The sequence below is a fragment of the Colletotrichum costaricense genome, assembly GCF_030867565.1.
Source record: "Colletotrichum costaricense strain IMI 309622 chromosome Unknown Scaffold_19.1, whole genome shotgun sequence".
NCBI lineage: Eukaryota > Fungi > Ascomycota > Sordariomycetes > Glomerellales > Glomerellaceae > Colletotrichum > Colletotrichum costaricense.
Window position 1 is genome coordinate 278,932 of NW_026848248.1, and position 15,585 is coordinate 294,516.

At 53.6% G+C, this 15,585-nt stretch overlaps 2 protein-coding genes across 2 annotated transcripts; one reads left to right on the forward strand and one right to left on the reverse strand.

Annotated features, from left to right (window-relative positions):
• Positions 1-5: 5 nt before the first annotated feature.
• Positions 6-6,983, reverse strand: CCOS01_13948 (chromosome segregation ATPase; the record flags this gene model as incomplete). Its single annotated transcript, XM_060462092.1, has 2 exons — positions 6-6,777; positions 6,886-6,983. The coding sequence occupies 2 exons, from the start codon at positions 6,981-6,983 to the stop codon at positions 6-8; spliced, it is 6,870 nt and encodes a 2,289-aa protein (XP_060307188.1).
• A 7,096-nt stretch (positions 6,984-14,079) lies between these two features.
• On the forward strand, positions 14,080-15,231 carry CCOS01_13949 (chitin synthase export chaperone; the record flags this gene model as incomplete). The annotated part of the gene is made up of 5 exons (XM_060462093.1): positions 14,080-14,109; positions 14,165-14,200; positions 14,291-14,472; positions 14,533-14,626; positions 14,686-15,231. 5 exons carry the CDS (start codon positions 14,080-14,082, stop codon positions 15,229-15,231), a joined length of 888 nt encoding a protein of 295 aa, XP_060307189.1.
• Positions 15,232-15,585: the final 354 nt, after the last annotated feature.

Sequence of the window (15,585 nt, forward strand, 5' to 3'; positions counted from 1 at the left end):
TTGTCCTAGGCCGCGACTTCGTTGTTCAGAGTTTCTTGACTGAGGTCGGAGCCGAGGTCTGAACTAACATTAGAACTGACGTTTGAGCTCACGACACTCTCAGTCCACTCGCTTTGGAGGTCACTCTGCAAATCGCTGTGGTTGTCGTCGTAATAGTCCGAATAATCGCCGTCGCCGGTGTAGTTTTCGGTACTCTCTGTCACGACCGTTGTACCGCGGCTACCGCGGCTCATACGACTGCCATGACTACTGCGACGCAACGTCTCGGTATCACTGGGATCATCGGCCCCAGCTGGTTCTTCGTGCATAACAGGCGTGGAACTAGGCATGTTCTCCTCCTCCGTCTCCTTCAAAGAAATATTCTCCTTGTCGAGATCTCCGTAGCCCTTCGAGAAGCCTCCAGCCCAACTGGACTTGCGATGACCACGAGCACCGGCAGTCCTGACGCTCTGGCTGCGCTGAACTCCACCGGTTGGCACGTTGTTCGTGATCTGGCTCAGGGATAAGATACGGCGAGCAGCGCCTGCTTGCGACTGAGGCTTCAGGTTTCGTTTCGCGGAAAGGGCCAAGTTCACAGCAGGAGACGCAGGCTTCTCGGGGACTTCATTCTCCTGACCCGGCTTCTGGTCCCGGACACGCTTACGGCTCATAGCGTCGCGCCCTTTGGTTGCCTTTGACATCAGCAGTACGCGGGAATGGTCCATAACCCCTTCTAGAATGCGGCGCTCCAAACCCTCGGCACGAGATTCCATGTCGTGAAGCTCGTCCCGACGGATATGCAGTGCAGTCTCGAGAGACGAGACATCGCCCGTCAGTCTTGTCTTTTGCCGGATGAGACTTTCTTGCTCCGTCCGAAGCCCGAGAACAGAAGCCCTGAGTCTCTCTTCCTCTTGCTTCAGATCCAGCAGACTAGCTTCGATCTGCTCCTTGAGAGCAAGCTTGCGCTCGAGATCAATGTTCACTTCCTGGAGAAACTGCTCTCTGTCGTCTTCCTCCTCTTTGATCTTCTTGGTCTGGCTTGCAAGGAAGAGCGAGATGTCCGTGGCTGTTTGGATTACTTGCTGATGGACCTTTTCAAGAGTGTCGAGCTGACCAAACGCCTTCTCAGCAGCATGACTATGATCAACGAGCTCGTCCAGCTTGACGTGAACGGCGGCATCGTCGTACTTGTCAGTGGGGATCAATGCCTGCTGCTCGGCAAGCTTGTCCAGCTTGTCTTGCAGGGCTGCGTCGTCGTACTTCTCAGTCGGAATCAGCAGCTGCTGTTCAGCCAGAACTCCGAGCTGTTCCCGAATTATTGTGTCATCGTACTTCTCGGTTGGGATCAACAATTGCTGTTCAGCAAGCTTGTCCAGCTTCTCGTGCACTGGCGTATCGTCGTACTTCTCCGTAGGGATCAATGACTGTCCACAGGCAAGCATGTCGAGCTTCTCTTGAACTGCCGCATCGTCGTACTTCTCGGTCGGAAGCAGAGACTGGTACTCAGCGATCCTGTCCAGCTTTTCCTGGACCACTGTGTCGTCGTACTTCTCGGTCGGGATCAACAGCTGCTGTTCAGAGAGCTTGTCAAGCTTCTCATGCACCGGCGCGTCATCGTACTTCTCAACAGGCACCTGAGAGTGCTCCACAAGCATGTCGAGTTTCTCGTGAACGGGCGCGTCGTCATACTTCTCCACAGGTATCTGAGAGTGCTCCACGAGTTTGTCAAGTTTCTCATGGACCGGCGCGTCGTCGTACTTCTCGGTCGGGATCAACAGCTGCTGTTCAACGAGCTTGTCAAGTTTCTCGTGGACCGGCGCATCATCGTACTTTTCGACTGGTACTTGAGAGTGCTCTACAAGCTTGTCGAGCTTCTCATGAACGGGCGTGTCGTCGTATTTCTCTGCCGGAGTGGAAACATGCTCCACGATCTTGTCAAGCTTCTCGTGCACTGGCGCGTCATCGTACTTCTCAGCAGGAACAGAAGCATGTTCAACGAGCTTGTCAAGCTTTTCATGAACACCTGCATCATCGTACTTTTCGACTGGAACCTCGGAATGCTCGATCAATTTGGTAAGCTTCTCCAGAACGACAGTGTCGTCATACTTGTCTGGGATTGGTGGCAGAGCGAGCTCGACTGGCTTGGCATCCTCAATCGTCTTCTGAATATCATTCGTTGACGTCTTGGCGTAATCGTAATGTTGGCCAACGATAAGCAAGACATCTTTGATCGATTCCAAGATCTGAGGTTGAGATTCAACAAGCTGTCCCTGAATGATTTCGACGGCGTCGACAGCTTGCTTCAGGTGATCCCGAGTTTGCTGGTGATCGGCCTTCCCATCTGTGTGGTTCTCCTCAGACTTGGTCATGAGATCCTCAACTCTGGTGAATACGGTCTTGGACGCCTCCTCCATCTTCTCCATCGAGTCGGTAACAGCAGCACCAAGTGTGTCCACGAGAGACTTGAGCTCTTCCGCAACAGCCTTGGTACCCAGGACTGCCTCTTCGGTGCTGGCATCTCTTGCCTCCCCAGCTTTGGCGCGGTCGTCAAGGGCAACGTGAAACTCGTCGTACTTGGTCATCAACTCCGTGACCTTCTCCTCAATCTTGGCGCTCAAGGCATCAGTAGTCTGCTGGAACTTCTCGTCTGACTCCAGCTTAGCACCGACTACGGCGGCCTTGGACTCCTCGAACTCTAGCTTCATCGTATCGGAGAGGTCCTTCAGGTCTTGGTTGACGGAAGCGTTGTTCTCCACTGCTGTCGACACACCCTCGAGCAACTTTGAGAGGCTCTCGACTCCAGTGGCACCCTCTTCGAGTTTACCCTTGACCAAACCCTGGAACTCCTCGAGGAAGGTCTTGACTTCAGTCACACGTTCGCTAACGCCAACGATCTCGGCTTGGCGCTCCTCGCTTCCCTTGTCGTGCGACTCGACCAGGGAGTCAAGTCGTGTCTTGAGCTCTTCGAGTGGAGCCTTGAGCTCCTCGATGGGGGTCTTGATCTCCGTCTTGAGCTCCGTCTTCAACTCATCCAATGGGGCTTTCATACCCTCTTGCAGTCCTTCCTTGAGCCCCTCCAGGACCACCAACGCCTCGAGGGGGCCTTTGAGCTCCTCCAAGGTTGTCTCTGTCTTTTTCAGGTCCTCCTTGGTGACGAGGGTGGCGATCTCAGTCTTGAGCAGTTGATCGAACACGTCCTTGATATCGTGACAAGCAGCTTCCACAGCCTCGACATCAGTCTTGGTGACTCGCTCGGGATCCTCCAATTGCTTGGCAGCGCTCTCTTTCATTTCTTCAAAGCTTGCAGCAACCTGTGTTACCAATGCTTCAACGGATGTCACGTCATCCTTCTTCGGGAGAGTATCCAGCTGCGTAGTGATGAGATTGATGGCTTCCCTGGTTTCCAGTATGGTGTTCTCCAAGCTGTCTAGATGTTCCTTTCGCACGGCTTGCTCGTTGTCAATGAGGTCGTCCAGCCGACCCTTAGTATTACGAAGGATGGTTTCAATCGCTTGGACGTCCTCCTTTGTTGAAGCATCGGTGCTGACAGGGCTTTCCTTGGACTTGACCCATTCCTGGATGGGCAGAATCGCCTCTTCCAGACGGGTTATATCCTCCTTGGTGACTGAGCTCTGGGCGTTAAGCAGGACTTCTTCGATTCGGGAAGTCTCGTCCTTGGAGACCGACTCTTGTACGAGTCGAAGCATGTCCTCGAGACGGAGCATGTCGTCCTTGGATGCAGATTCCTGGAGAGAACGAAGCATGTCCTCCATACGAGTGAGATCATCTTTGGCGACAGGATCGGCGTTCGCGGGTTCCATGGCCTCGATCTTGATCCGGAGCTGAGTGATGAGAACCTCAAGGTTTTTGATGTCATCCTGCTTGAGGGCATCGGCTGGGACTGGCACAACAGCGCCGTCATGCATGGTCGTCAATGCTTTGTCGTTCTGGCCTTGCAGTTCTCGGAGACCATCGATTTCTGAGCGGACATTGTCCAGCCCGGCTTTCAATGCGTCGAGGACTTCATCATTGGCTGTGAGATCCGCTGGCCGGTTCGCGACCTTGTCAATGCTGATGCGCAGATCGGCCAAGCCATCGTGGAGAGCATCTAGAATGTCCGTGACGCCGGCGAAGGGTCGGCGCAACTCGCCACGCACACTGTCGATTCCATCTCTCACGGCTTCGATGATCTCCTTCTGGTTGACTTGTGGAGTGACCGGCACCATGGAGGAGTTGACGGTGTCGCGTAGTGACTCCATGTGTGACTCGATTGTCGACCTGGAATCGCTCGAAACGCGGTCGACCAGCATAGCCATCTCATCTCTGAAGGTATCTAATGTGTCGACAAGAGTTTGGGTGATTTCTTCCTGCCCGGCGGTGCTGCCACTGAGATGACTGACATATGCTTCCATGTCGGCACGAAGCTTCTCCAGACCGTCCTTAGTAGCGTCTAAAATCTGCTCAGTGTCACGTCCATTGGCGGCGGCGTTCACTTTCGCATCCTCTGTCACTGCTCGGAACTCTCCGCGCATGTACTCAAGAATATCTTGCAAACGAGTGACGACTTCTTCGTTGTTGCTCTGGTGCGGTACGAGAGCTCCGGCGGTAGGCAGATCGTAGCCGCTGAGGCCTTCCTTGACCGCATGAAGCATGTCCTCTCGGGTGAGTTCTTGTGTGAACGCTGAGGGGGCAACAGGGAACTCGAACTCCTCTAAGCACTCGCGAACGGCTTCCAGAATCTCGTCTCGTGAGAGGCTTGTTGGTGTCTCGACGCGTGGAGGCGAAAAATGCTTGAGACCCTCGACAACTGCTTGGAACACCTCTTCTCGCGAAGCTCCCACAGGCTCCTGGTCCCTGTCGACATAGTCCTGCAATCCCTCTTTGAGGTACTCGAGGATCTCTTCGCGTCCAAGACCAGGATCTTGGTTCTCAGTCTCGGGCTTGTAGTTTTCCCAGGCGTCCCTGACAGCCTCGATGACATCCTCCCGATTCAGATCAGGCTCTTTCTCCTGCGATGCTTGGGAGTCTCGAAGCGCTGCTCTCATGGCATTATATATTTCTTGATAGTCGATTGCTGGTGCTCTTGAGGCCACAGAGTTGGCGGACTGGCGTCGATGCTCACGGAGAAGCTCGTCCATGTTCTCTCTCATCTGCTCGATTCCCTCGTGGACGATCTTCGAAACTTCATCATTATCAGTCGAGGGTTCTTCAGACTTTGATTGTGCCTGAGCTTCGTCCAGTCTCCTTCCAATCTCCCGTCCCATACCCAGCACTTCGCCACGTAGCTCCCGGACAAGAGCCTTGACTTCTGCGGTGAGACCGCCCCCTTGTGCTACGCTGTCCTTAACGGTACGGATGATCTTGAGCACTTCCTCACTGACGATCTCAGAAGCATTGCCAGATGCCGCAGATCTCGAGGCGGGCTCATTATGCAAGGCCCTCTCCGATCGATGGGTCAGCTGACTTGCATATCCAGGGTCGTAATCAAAGTCCATAGTGCTGTTGTCGTCGTCAAACACAGCTGCACGAGGCATATTCCTGGTGCTCTCTCCATGACCGCCGCCGCTTCGCGAGATCATGGCATCAGCTGGCTTAGTCTTGACGAGCTGGATCAGCTCCTCAACCTTCGAAGCGGGCGCCACTCCAGCAAGCTTCTCGGCAACGTCGGTCAGGCGAGCAAGAAGCAGGTCATGTCCCTCCTTCGTACCCATGTCTCTGATAATCTTGTCCAGTATCGCAATGGTAGTCGGAGACTCCGAGTTAGAGTTGGTGTTGGAGTTGCAGAGCGATGGTGTGCTCAAGGCATCTCGATCGATAGATGCCGCAAAGCTGTTCGGTGAAGGGATTCTAGGTAGAGAAAAGGGGCGTCCAGCTTTGCTTGGTGGAGGGGAGGTGTGGTGGGGCTTGGTATCGAGGAACAAGCTGTTGACGAAGGGGTCGCGGGAGCTTGGCCTGCTGCTTGCAGCAGCATCCTGGGCATTATTGATAAGTTCTCGCAAGCTCTTACGGATATCCTCGTCCCGAGCTTTTGTCGCTTCCTTCAAACTCAGCAAGTCGGTGGCATTGTCACGGCTTCTTCGGCTCAACTGGGCCATGTCTTTTTGGAGAGCTGTCGCGATGCTAGTGAGACTTAGAATCTGCCCCGAAAGAGCTTCGACCTGTTGAGGAGCCTTGACGAGTGCAGTAGAGCCATTTGCGACATTCTCCTTGTCCTGCTGACCTTGAAGCGGCATATTCTGTATTGCAAGCATGGTAGCAGATTGCGGAGGTGTGTTTTCGCCCAAGATGCTTTGTTGTTGTCTTTTTATCGTCGGACGTACGACCGGCGTCTGACTTTGAACTGATGAAGGCGTGGTGGCCTCTCTCTCCGTCGATCTCAGATCTGCAAAGCTATCTCTCCTGCTATCGGCGAAACTGTCTCTTCTTGTGTCGGCGAAGCTGTCCCTTCTGTTGGCCGCCGGCGTAGAAGGGCGTGTCCGCTCAGGGGATTTTGTCGGCGAAGGGGGGTTGGATTGCTGGCCACTCTCCAAGAGCAGGCTGAGGTCTCTGACGTTTCCTGGTTGTAGGGATTGCATGCGTTTGTGGTGCGATCCTTTGATAAGAGAACGTTCGGGGGATGTTTCGGTGTTCCTTTTGGTCAAGGGCGCCGGAAGCATGGCGCTCTCACGAGCTCTTTCGTTTAGAGCAGCGTGAGCAGACTGAATAGCAACGGAAGTTCCTTTCCTAGAGGTTGTAACTGGCGATTGCGGGTTCATGGGCAAGGGCGGTGGTGCCCTGTCGGGATCTGAGCTGTCCCACCTGGTCTTCATCAGTCTACGCCAGATAGCAGACATGGCAAGCGCATCATGAATGTTGTGTATGGGGAATGGGTGTTGATGGAAGAAGTTTCGTGTTTTGGCGACTTACATGGGGACCAGAGCTCTGCCTTGATCAGAAGACATTGATTGTCTGTGTCTCAGAGGACGATCAGCGTCCCTGGAGGCTTCGCGCTCCACGGGCGCCATTGTTCTCGAACGGGGCGACGAGGTGACTAGAATGTGATGGAGGTCGGGTGGGTGATGTTGGTGGTGAGGCTAAGAGGCCTTGGAATGCGGGCGCGAGGGAAAATGTAAGTCAATGCAATGCGACACAGTCCCCCCCAGGCAGTTTGGTGTTGATGATGGGATATTCAGGTAGTGTTAGTCGTTGCTTGAGCGCCGCGCTGCACCAGGAAGAATGGCATAAAGCGTCAATTGCTAGGAGCAGATGTGAAGAAGCTCTGCAGGAAGCGATGATGGCGAATGTGCACAGCAAAACCTAAGCAAAACGAGGTAATGTCAAGTCAAGGTCATCCGGGACTCTGTGATCCAGGGCAAAGCTCGAGTCGGTGACAGCGGTAATATGGGTGGGAGCAGTCTTAAGAGCCGGGTGGGGGGGTTCAATGTTTGTTACCCGGGGGAGTTGGATGGTGGATGGAGCCGGGGATGAGTGTGGATGTGACGACGACGACAACGAACAGGTGCGGTGAGATGTTGTTCGGGGCTGCTCACGTTGACGGGCCCCCCTGCCAATCGAGGTTGACGGCATTTATTTTGCTAGGCGTTGCGGAGCAACCATCCCCAACTAGCAGTGCCGTCTGCGCTGTTGCTCAATGTTTGGCTGCGTTGATCGGGCACCCACTCGCGGCTGCATCCAAGCGGGGGCCGCTAGTGAAGCGCCCGTACCCAACCTTCGTGCCATCCAATGCCTATTCGCCAGGGGTGCTTTGGACGACACTGACGGGAAGAGTGCGATAAGATAAGAGAGGAAACTCGTCGTTTCCTCACATCTTCCTGTTCCTGCACTTCCAATACGGTTCTACCGCTCCTCCTAAGTAAGGTCAGGTACCTGACGCTCATTGCTATCAGAATATCAGTTCAGTGAACTGGGGGCAAGGATGTCCCGCAAGGTATCGGTGGCAAGAGCGTTTGCAAGGCACGGGGCTTATATCTTCCACTGAAAATTGTTTGTCAATTGCATGGCCCGACCACAGCTCCTAGATTAAGGTATCAACATATCTGGAAAAGAAAACCGACGCTCTCTTTTTCTGGCCACGCAAATGTATATTTATATTGGCATCTACATATGATATCCTGATCTCGCCAACGTCATTCGATGGCTTCGGTTTCGGGTTGGCGACGCCTCGGTCAAAACAGAGCACCCTCCACATGGTAGGTATCTCGGTTTGACTGACACTGACTGACAGCGTGACCGACGTCAAGGCGTTGCCAGTCTTGGAGTACAATGTCCCAAAATATCCAGTTACTGGACGAGAACGAATAACAATCCCCGATTCAGGTTCTCACCGAATTTACGGAGTCGAGGAGGAGGGACTAGTAGAAAATCGCCATACCCAACTCACCTATAGTAAAGACAGAAACTAAATTACTCTTGGTTTCTACATCTCAACTCTTGCGGGAGTAATGATACCTAGGAAAAACACCAGCAAGCTCACTTACCAGAGTTACTGCTTTGGCACACGCCGAACTAGGTATACCTTCCATTCCCTCTGCCGCGTGAAGGGCCAAGATGCAGTAGTAGTAGCAGCTCGAGCGAGGAAGACCCCCAAAACCAGACACCGGAAAAGGTCGAGAGGCAACCCAATCGTGATTGGCCGTAGACCTGCATCCATCTCCTTCCTTCCAAGATATTCATGAGGTCTAGACGCTAAGCAATGCAATTCTATTTCAAGAACCACAACTAAACATGACATCTCGCGTGATTGGACAGGAAAGAAGGCAATGATCGACGCGAGGGATCCGACAACTCTAATTCTTTGCTTCTCAGTTGCTACATTGGCGGGATGGAACGTACACTGCAAGAGCCATGCCCTGATTACCAAGAGAAGACATATAGAACTGAGTATAGGTCACGCCGTTGCTGTTGGAGTTTACATTTCATAAAGGGTACCGCGCATCACAGCGGTGATTTTCAATTATTACACGCGTACAAGCCGCGGTGCCACGGTCTACAGCCCTCACATCGCAAAGATAATTGGCAGGGTTTGTACGAATTGGACGCGGGTTGTGTGGTCGTCCGTCGTTGGATGCACACTGCGAGATGCACTGCCACACCCATAAATCACATGAAGAGAGAGTGGCGCAAAATGCTGCGTCAGCGTCAAGCGCCACGACTGCGTACTGGACGCCCGAGGGAGCGTGGGATGGTTGCAATAGAATGAGTTTCGCCAGGTTCTAGAACGACTTCTTCAGCACGACCAGGATGTTCAGACGTAGATCCTTCAGTTCCGCAACCGCAATGACGAGAAACAAGACGGTCGAAGCTGGTCCAACTTTGCCAACCTTCCCGCTGTTTAATTGATGAGGTACTGTGGTGCGGATACTCAAAACATCTATGCACTGTTGAGAGGGGGGCAGTGTGGTATGCTCCGTATCCGAACAAACTTCACATTGCTCCATTCATTAGTAGGGAGACCCTCGCTCTTGAGAGGCGGAAGCCAAGAGAGTATGGGACCCCGATGGGCAGTTTGCTCCATTCAATGACCGTCCATTTCAGCCCTTTATGCCCCCGACCGCCTTGGATCAATGCGGCCATCTCGACCAGCGATTGGGACAGATTCTCCCCACCCATAAGAACTTGCAACCCGAGGAGCGGATGCTGAGTTGGTCAAAGATGGCTTGCTCGGTGGCGAAGAACAAGTAGCCACAACCAAGGTATGTACGATTTGACAGATGCAGCTGGGGGGGGGGGGGGGGATTTGCGGTGAACTGACGAAAGAAAGCGGTCGTGGCGCTGTACGGAGTATTGTGTTGGTTGCTGTCGAGGCTACGGGGGAACCCCTGTTCCAACCTGTCGCCAGCCGAAAACTCGATCTGAGGCTAAGCCATCGTGGGCCGTATTCAGGTGGGAGTATTCATACCGACAGACTGATAGGCGGTACATAGACAGGTAGGTAAGACACGTCGATCAGCGGTATCTGGTTTCTCGCATACATTTGAATGTAAAGTGGCTATCTGCAAGCCTTGCGATAGCTCAAACTTGAGCGGATGAAGACCTGAAAAAAGGGCTGGCCGAGAAGTGCAAACTTGAGAGGCTGGGAGCCACCAAAGATGGAGGCTAGCGGCCTTCCTGTCCCGGCTTGGTTCCGTTCGAGCCGGCCGCGGTGTGTGCGGGTGGGCTACTCCCCCGGCAAGATGTGCGGGGACACCTAGTACGGATACCGACGAGTCGACGAGTCGGCAACCGGTGTAAGGTATCTTTGGTCCTAGTTCTTCTTGGAGTTCGGGTTGAGGTGACAAGACCTTAGAAGGGTTCGCGACGCTTGTTCAGACTCCCTGCAGTCGCGGGGGCCCTATCATTACTCAAGTGCCCAACAGAAACGGTTCAGGATGCTTCTCAATGGGCAGCGGCCGTTGGCTAGTAGACGTTGAAGGCGTGCGGCAGAGTCCAGACACGTGTGGAGGCCAAGTACCTGAGGTACCTCATGTTTTGGATCGGGTTGGCAACGGGTGGCCGGATGGCAGCGTTTGCGAGACGGCAGTTGTCCCTGAAGGCCGCAAAGCCAGACGTTTGCATGGCTTTTCCCAGAACCGGCGATCAAGTTTCATCTGCTGAGGAGATTTCCTACTGCCCCAGCCTCTTCGTGCGAATCCCCTGATGCAATGTGGAAGATTTGGATCGGGTCGGGAACAAGCGAAATTGGAGCCACACGTATTGGACAGAGCAGCTCACTATGTCAAGCTTGATATTTGCGGGCGGTGGTACGAATAACCAGGTTGCAGAGACATGTTGGCAATGACTCTGGTCACTGATGAGAATTCGTAGACCATGCGTAACTACTACGCAGTACGTGGTTCTGAGTCTGTGCTGGGGCGGACGCGGGTCTCGTAAGCATTGAGTGAGTGGTGGCGCATCTTTGATTGATGAGACGGCGTACGATAAACGATGCGCTTGGTGTGGACTGATGCACGGTGTCTCTGTATGGGTACTTTACACCTTGCAATGCCATGCGATGACCTCCAGGTTGGCGTCGATGTTGCAAAGGAATGTAGAGCACAGGCTTCAGGGTGCCTCATGCGTGGAACAGACGTCAATTCCAGCGTCACCCGTGTCTATTCGATCATGCTCTCCACCTCCCTCGACTCCTCAAGTCGAGTACCCTCTGTCTAGGTTGGTTTGGTGACTCGGGCTAGACGCTGGCTTCTGGCGGGAGCATACTAGAATGTCTCGGCCGGTGAGGTATAGTGCAATACCTTTTCATTGGAGTACGGTCGATTCTTGCTGTGCGTTTGTAGATGCGAAACAGAGCACGTGTTCGGTGAGGAGTACGGAGTAGTTGAAGTAGGCATATGGAGTACTGAAAGGAAGAGGCAGAGATGACCAGAACCAACGCCGTGACGCTTCAACGAGGCTGGATCATGAGTGGAGCGCAGGGAGTTGGGTGTAGGGATTCAAGGTGAAGGGCCAGGTGAGTGACGATCACGGAGTTCGCGACGGCCGTGAATGGTGGAGCACAGGCATGGCGAGGGAGTGGGGCACGGCCGAGGGAGGAATTGCTCAAAAGGTTGCATATTGGTACGGAGTATAGAATCTGTGAAAGTCAACCGTGGAGGGTGAAAATGAAGGATACGTGGCGGCGAGAGTTGTAAGGGAGGTGTGAGGTTGCAGAGGGCGGCTTCCCAGCTCATCGTGCATGAAAGCCGCCAATTTGCCGACTTTATTACCAAGGCGGCGCAAGAGTCCAAGACCCAGCCAGTTCTTTCCATTTGGTTTGGGCTACCTTACCTACTCTACCTAGGTATTACGTACCGTACTGCGAATCGGTACGTATTCGAAGAGATAGGTACTCGGCGATTCGGCCCCGAGATGTCGCAACGTACGATTCCGCTTGCTTTTGTCTGGTGCTGTTCAGCCGTGTCTCCCTTCTCCGTCTTCCTCTCCCACAGGCGTTGGATGAACGCTGCTTGTTGAAGACCTACGCATTATGTTCTGCTCGCACCAGCACTGGCATGATGGCATCTAACCGAAACAGGCCAGGCGCAAAAGAATGACAACTTTGCGTGTAATCTACGGATGCCACACTAATACTACTAAGGGCCGTCCGGGAGCTCGCGAGGTCGTGGTGGTTGCCAAATCTCATGTGCGACATCAGACGAGCTGGAGCATCCTCTCCATGACTTTGCAAATGGAAACCCGCCCTGTTCGCGCCTGGCTTTGACACATGTGCTCACAGATGCTTGTCGCGATTTCATCTGCCCAGGGCTGCCTCATTCCCTTCCTTGTCTCAACTCCTACACGGTAAGTACCATAGGTGAGTAAAGGTGTACAGATGCGGCAAGAGGCTGGTGAATAAGAGCATTGGCTGCGCGACCGTGATACAGAGAGAAATCGCAAAAAAAAGAAAGAAGGAAAGAAAAGAAGGAAAGCAGGGTGGGAGCACACCGGACTGGGGGTCGCCAAATTACACTTCCAAGGACCCGCCAGTTGTTCGCGAGCTGCCTGGAAATCTTTCGTCCCAAGTGGCCGCATCGTCCAATCATGGCGCGTGCGACTGCACTTCGGAAGCGCCAGATGGTTTAGCGTTACCGGCCAAGGGGGTGGGGAGGTACACTATAATTCATCGCAGCAAAACTGGAAAATCAAACCTGCCTTTTCCTACGAAATACTCCGTACGTCAACTCTCTTGACGCTTGAGGTTCCGTGTGCCTCAAACCCTCTCCATCCCAGGTGGGCCAGTGGCTCAGTTTTCTTTGATGCGCCCAGCCCTGTCGCTTCAAGTTCAGGTGTCCAGTACGAGTAGGGAAAGCTACCTACCTTATCCCATGAGATTGCCGTCAGTCATGGAAGGTGACATGGAAGCAATGGAAAGTACTTGTTTGCTTCACACATTGTAAGGTGAGAGCAAGAGAGGGAAGAAAACGCTCGGGAGGCTCTTCCCCCAAGCTAATTGACCTAAGATAGCTGCTCTCGAAGCGTCCAAGGCGATGGACGACACCAGGAACCTGGAAGCAATCCCATAATACGGATACTTGAAAGATACTTCCTCAAGGTAGGTACCTTGCCTCAGTCCAGTGCCTCGCTAAGAAGGTGAGAGGCACGAGAGGCTGGCTACCTATCTCTCCCACCTTAGGCATGAATATCCAGGTACCGGCCTGTACCTTGTTCCTGCCTTAGCACCCCTCCTCCCTGCTTTCCTGCCAGCCTGCCAAGGTACCTACCGCCCACCTCCAATACTAAATTTTGTACTCCGTACCCGGGCAGTTGCCAATCCTCTCCCCTAGCCCCCCTCGTCAATCACCCTTCGGCGCTATTACTCGAAGGGCACCGCACGAAACCTCTCTAGGACTAAACGCCTCCACTCCTTACTCACTTGGCTTATATTGTCCCACCGCCCTCTGCGCGCCGCCTCCCGACGTCCCTCACGCCTTTCCCGTCACTTTGCGCCTGCGAAACCACCTGCACCCCCAGCTGCAACCTACCTGCATCTGCTGCCCATCGTCTTCCTCGCTGCCGTCTTGCCTTACCTTGAGGCTTGCCCCCAAAGCAACCGCATCCCCCAAAATTTCGACACCAATTCAATTTCCTCATCGCATCATCCAACGACCACTGCGTATATTTGTCGACTGGCAGTATTGAGGGACCGATAATCCGCAAAGGGAGGAATCGAGAGGGAACAAACAGCTAGCTGTCAAGAAGACAACCAACCGTTGCCTCGAAATCAGCTGAGAAGAAAGTCGCATCGCGTCGACGGGGGAAGGATCGAAATACGAGGCTGCGAAACAGGACCCGCTTGCTCAACCAGCCACCCGACAACATATTCCTCACCTTCGCCAACTTTTGCGAACAACCATCAACCTCAACCAACTCTAAGAACGAGAGGAGCAGATCGGACTTGTAGCTACCGGCTGACCGTTACCGTTTTGCCGCCTCGCCGTTCCATGTACACCTCAACAACGCGACTCTAATACTAGTTACGCCGTTCGAATCCACTCGCCCTCGAGACATCAACGCCTTTGTTCTTGCCGCCTGCAAAAGCACCTGAATTTGGGAACACTTGACGTTCAAAGGAAAGGGACACCCATTGGCACGTAGCTGTTAGTCTCGCCGCAAACGTCAGCCACCATGGGTTCAACACAGTTTGGCAACTTTTTTGTAAGTTGTGCCCACCATCTTGTCGCATACCGCGTGGTGCTGACCATGTCCACAGAACTTCTGCCGAGACTCAACACTACCCGTCTGCAATGTATGTTGAATTCTTCATCGACATCTCGCGATATGCATCTGATGAGCTTTCGCGAGCTTCGGCAACCTAAACTAACCGATTCTTCCTCAGGTGCTATCCGACAGCCATAGTCAAGCTGGCCCGTGGGACCAATGTGTGTTGAAGGGTATCTCCCTCAGCGGAGGCCGCAAGCTGGGAAATCTCGGCTCAATTCTCATTGCCGCCCTTGCTATTGTCGTGACACTTTTTCTATTGCTGCGGTCTGAGCGGAAGAAGGCTGCAGTAGGTCGGAGGTAAGCCCGTGACGTCGCTCAAGCATTGCGCACGACCGGCAAGCTAACCTTGATGCACAGGGAAATGCAACTGTTCCTTGTCAGCTTTATCATTATTGAAATATGCGAGATCTTCACCGTTGGAGACTTTCCATTGGCGGAAAACGTTCGAATAGTTAGTTTCCCGGTTGAGGCTCTAACTTTGTGGGAGCAATTATCCTGATTGACGTATAGGCTTTCACTGGAATTCATCTTGGTATGATTATTGCATCGACCTGGATCCTCATGCTCAACGCGGTCGTTGGCTACCAAATCGTCGACGATGGAACGCCTATGTCCATGGGCCTGATCATTGCCTCCGCCACTATTCTCTTGGGCGGTACGCTTTACATCACGCTTGATACCGGCTTCAAGTGGACGGGTTACTGGGACTCTTCGTACACTGCGCCGAACCGCCACATTGCTCTCTACGTCCTGTACCAGCTTGCGCCGCTAATTTTCCTTGTCGCATTTTTCGTTCTCGAAGCTATCCTCGTCGTTCGGGTTCTCGGCGAGATGCGGCCGATGATCTACTTGACGGCAGCCTTGCTACTCTTTGCCATTGGTCAGATCTTCAACTACGTTGTGAGCTCTCACATCTGCAATGGCACCAATGGTGCGATTGACGGCGCGCTATTCGAGACCTTGTTCACCCTGCTTGCTGTCGTGGCAGTCTGGGTGTTCTGGTCTAGCATCACCGAGGATGATTGGCCCATGCCTGTCGGAACCACCTTCCCCTAGAAAGGAGGTCACTCTACTATCAAAAGGGAAAACGGTATGATGAGACCGTACGCAAACAATTTGTCGAGCACTTGAACAGCGAAGTCCGCGCGACAATGTGGCTGCTGCTTACTTGCAAAGCAGCGATGGGCAGGCCGTATGTCTGGGGTCACCATTCATGCCGTAGCAGTGAGTCCGCTTATCCTCGATGGCGCGCCATGCCCAGCTGTGTCTTTCCGCTGTGAAGATTCGGTCGCCAGCCGCCTTCCACCAGGCCATACAGCCGCGAACCGATGACGATGCGCGAGGTTGAGCTAGTGGCATGGAGCCCACGAGGATGCACAATATGGCCGCACCCATAATCGATCCTGGAGA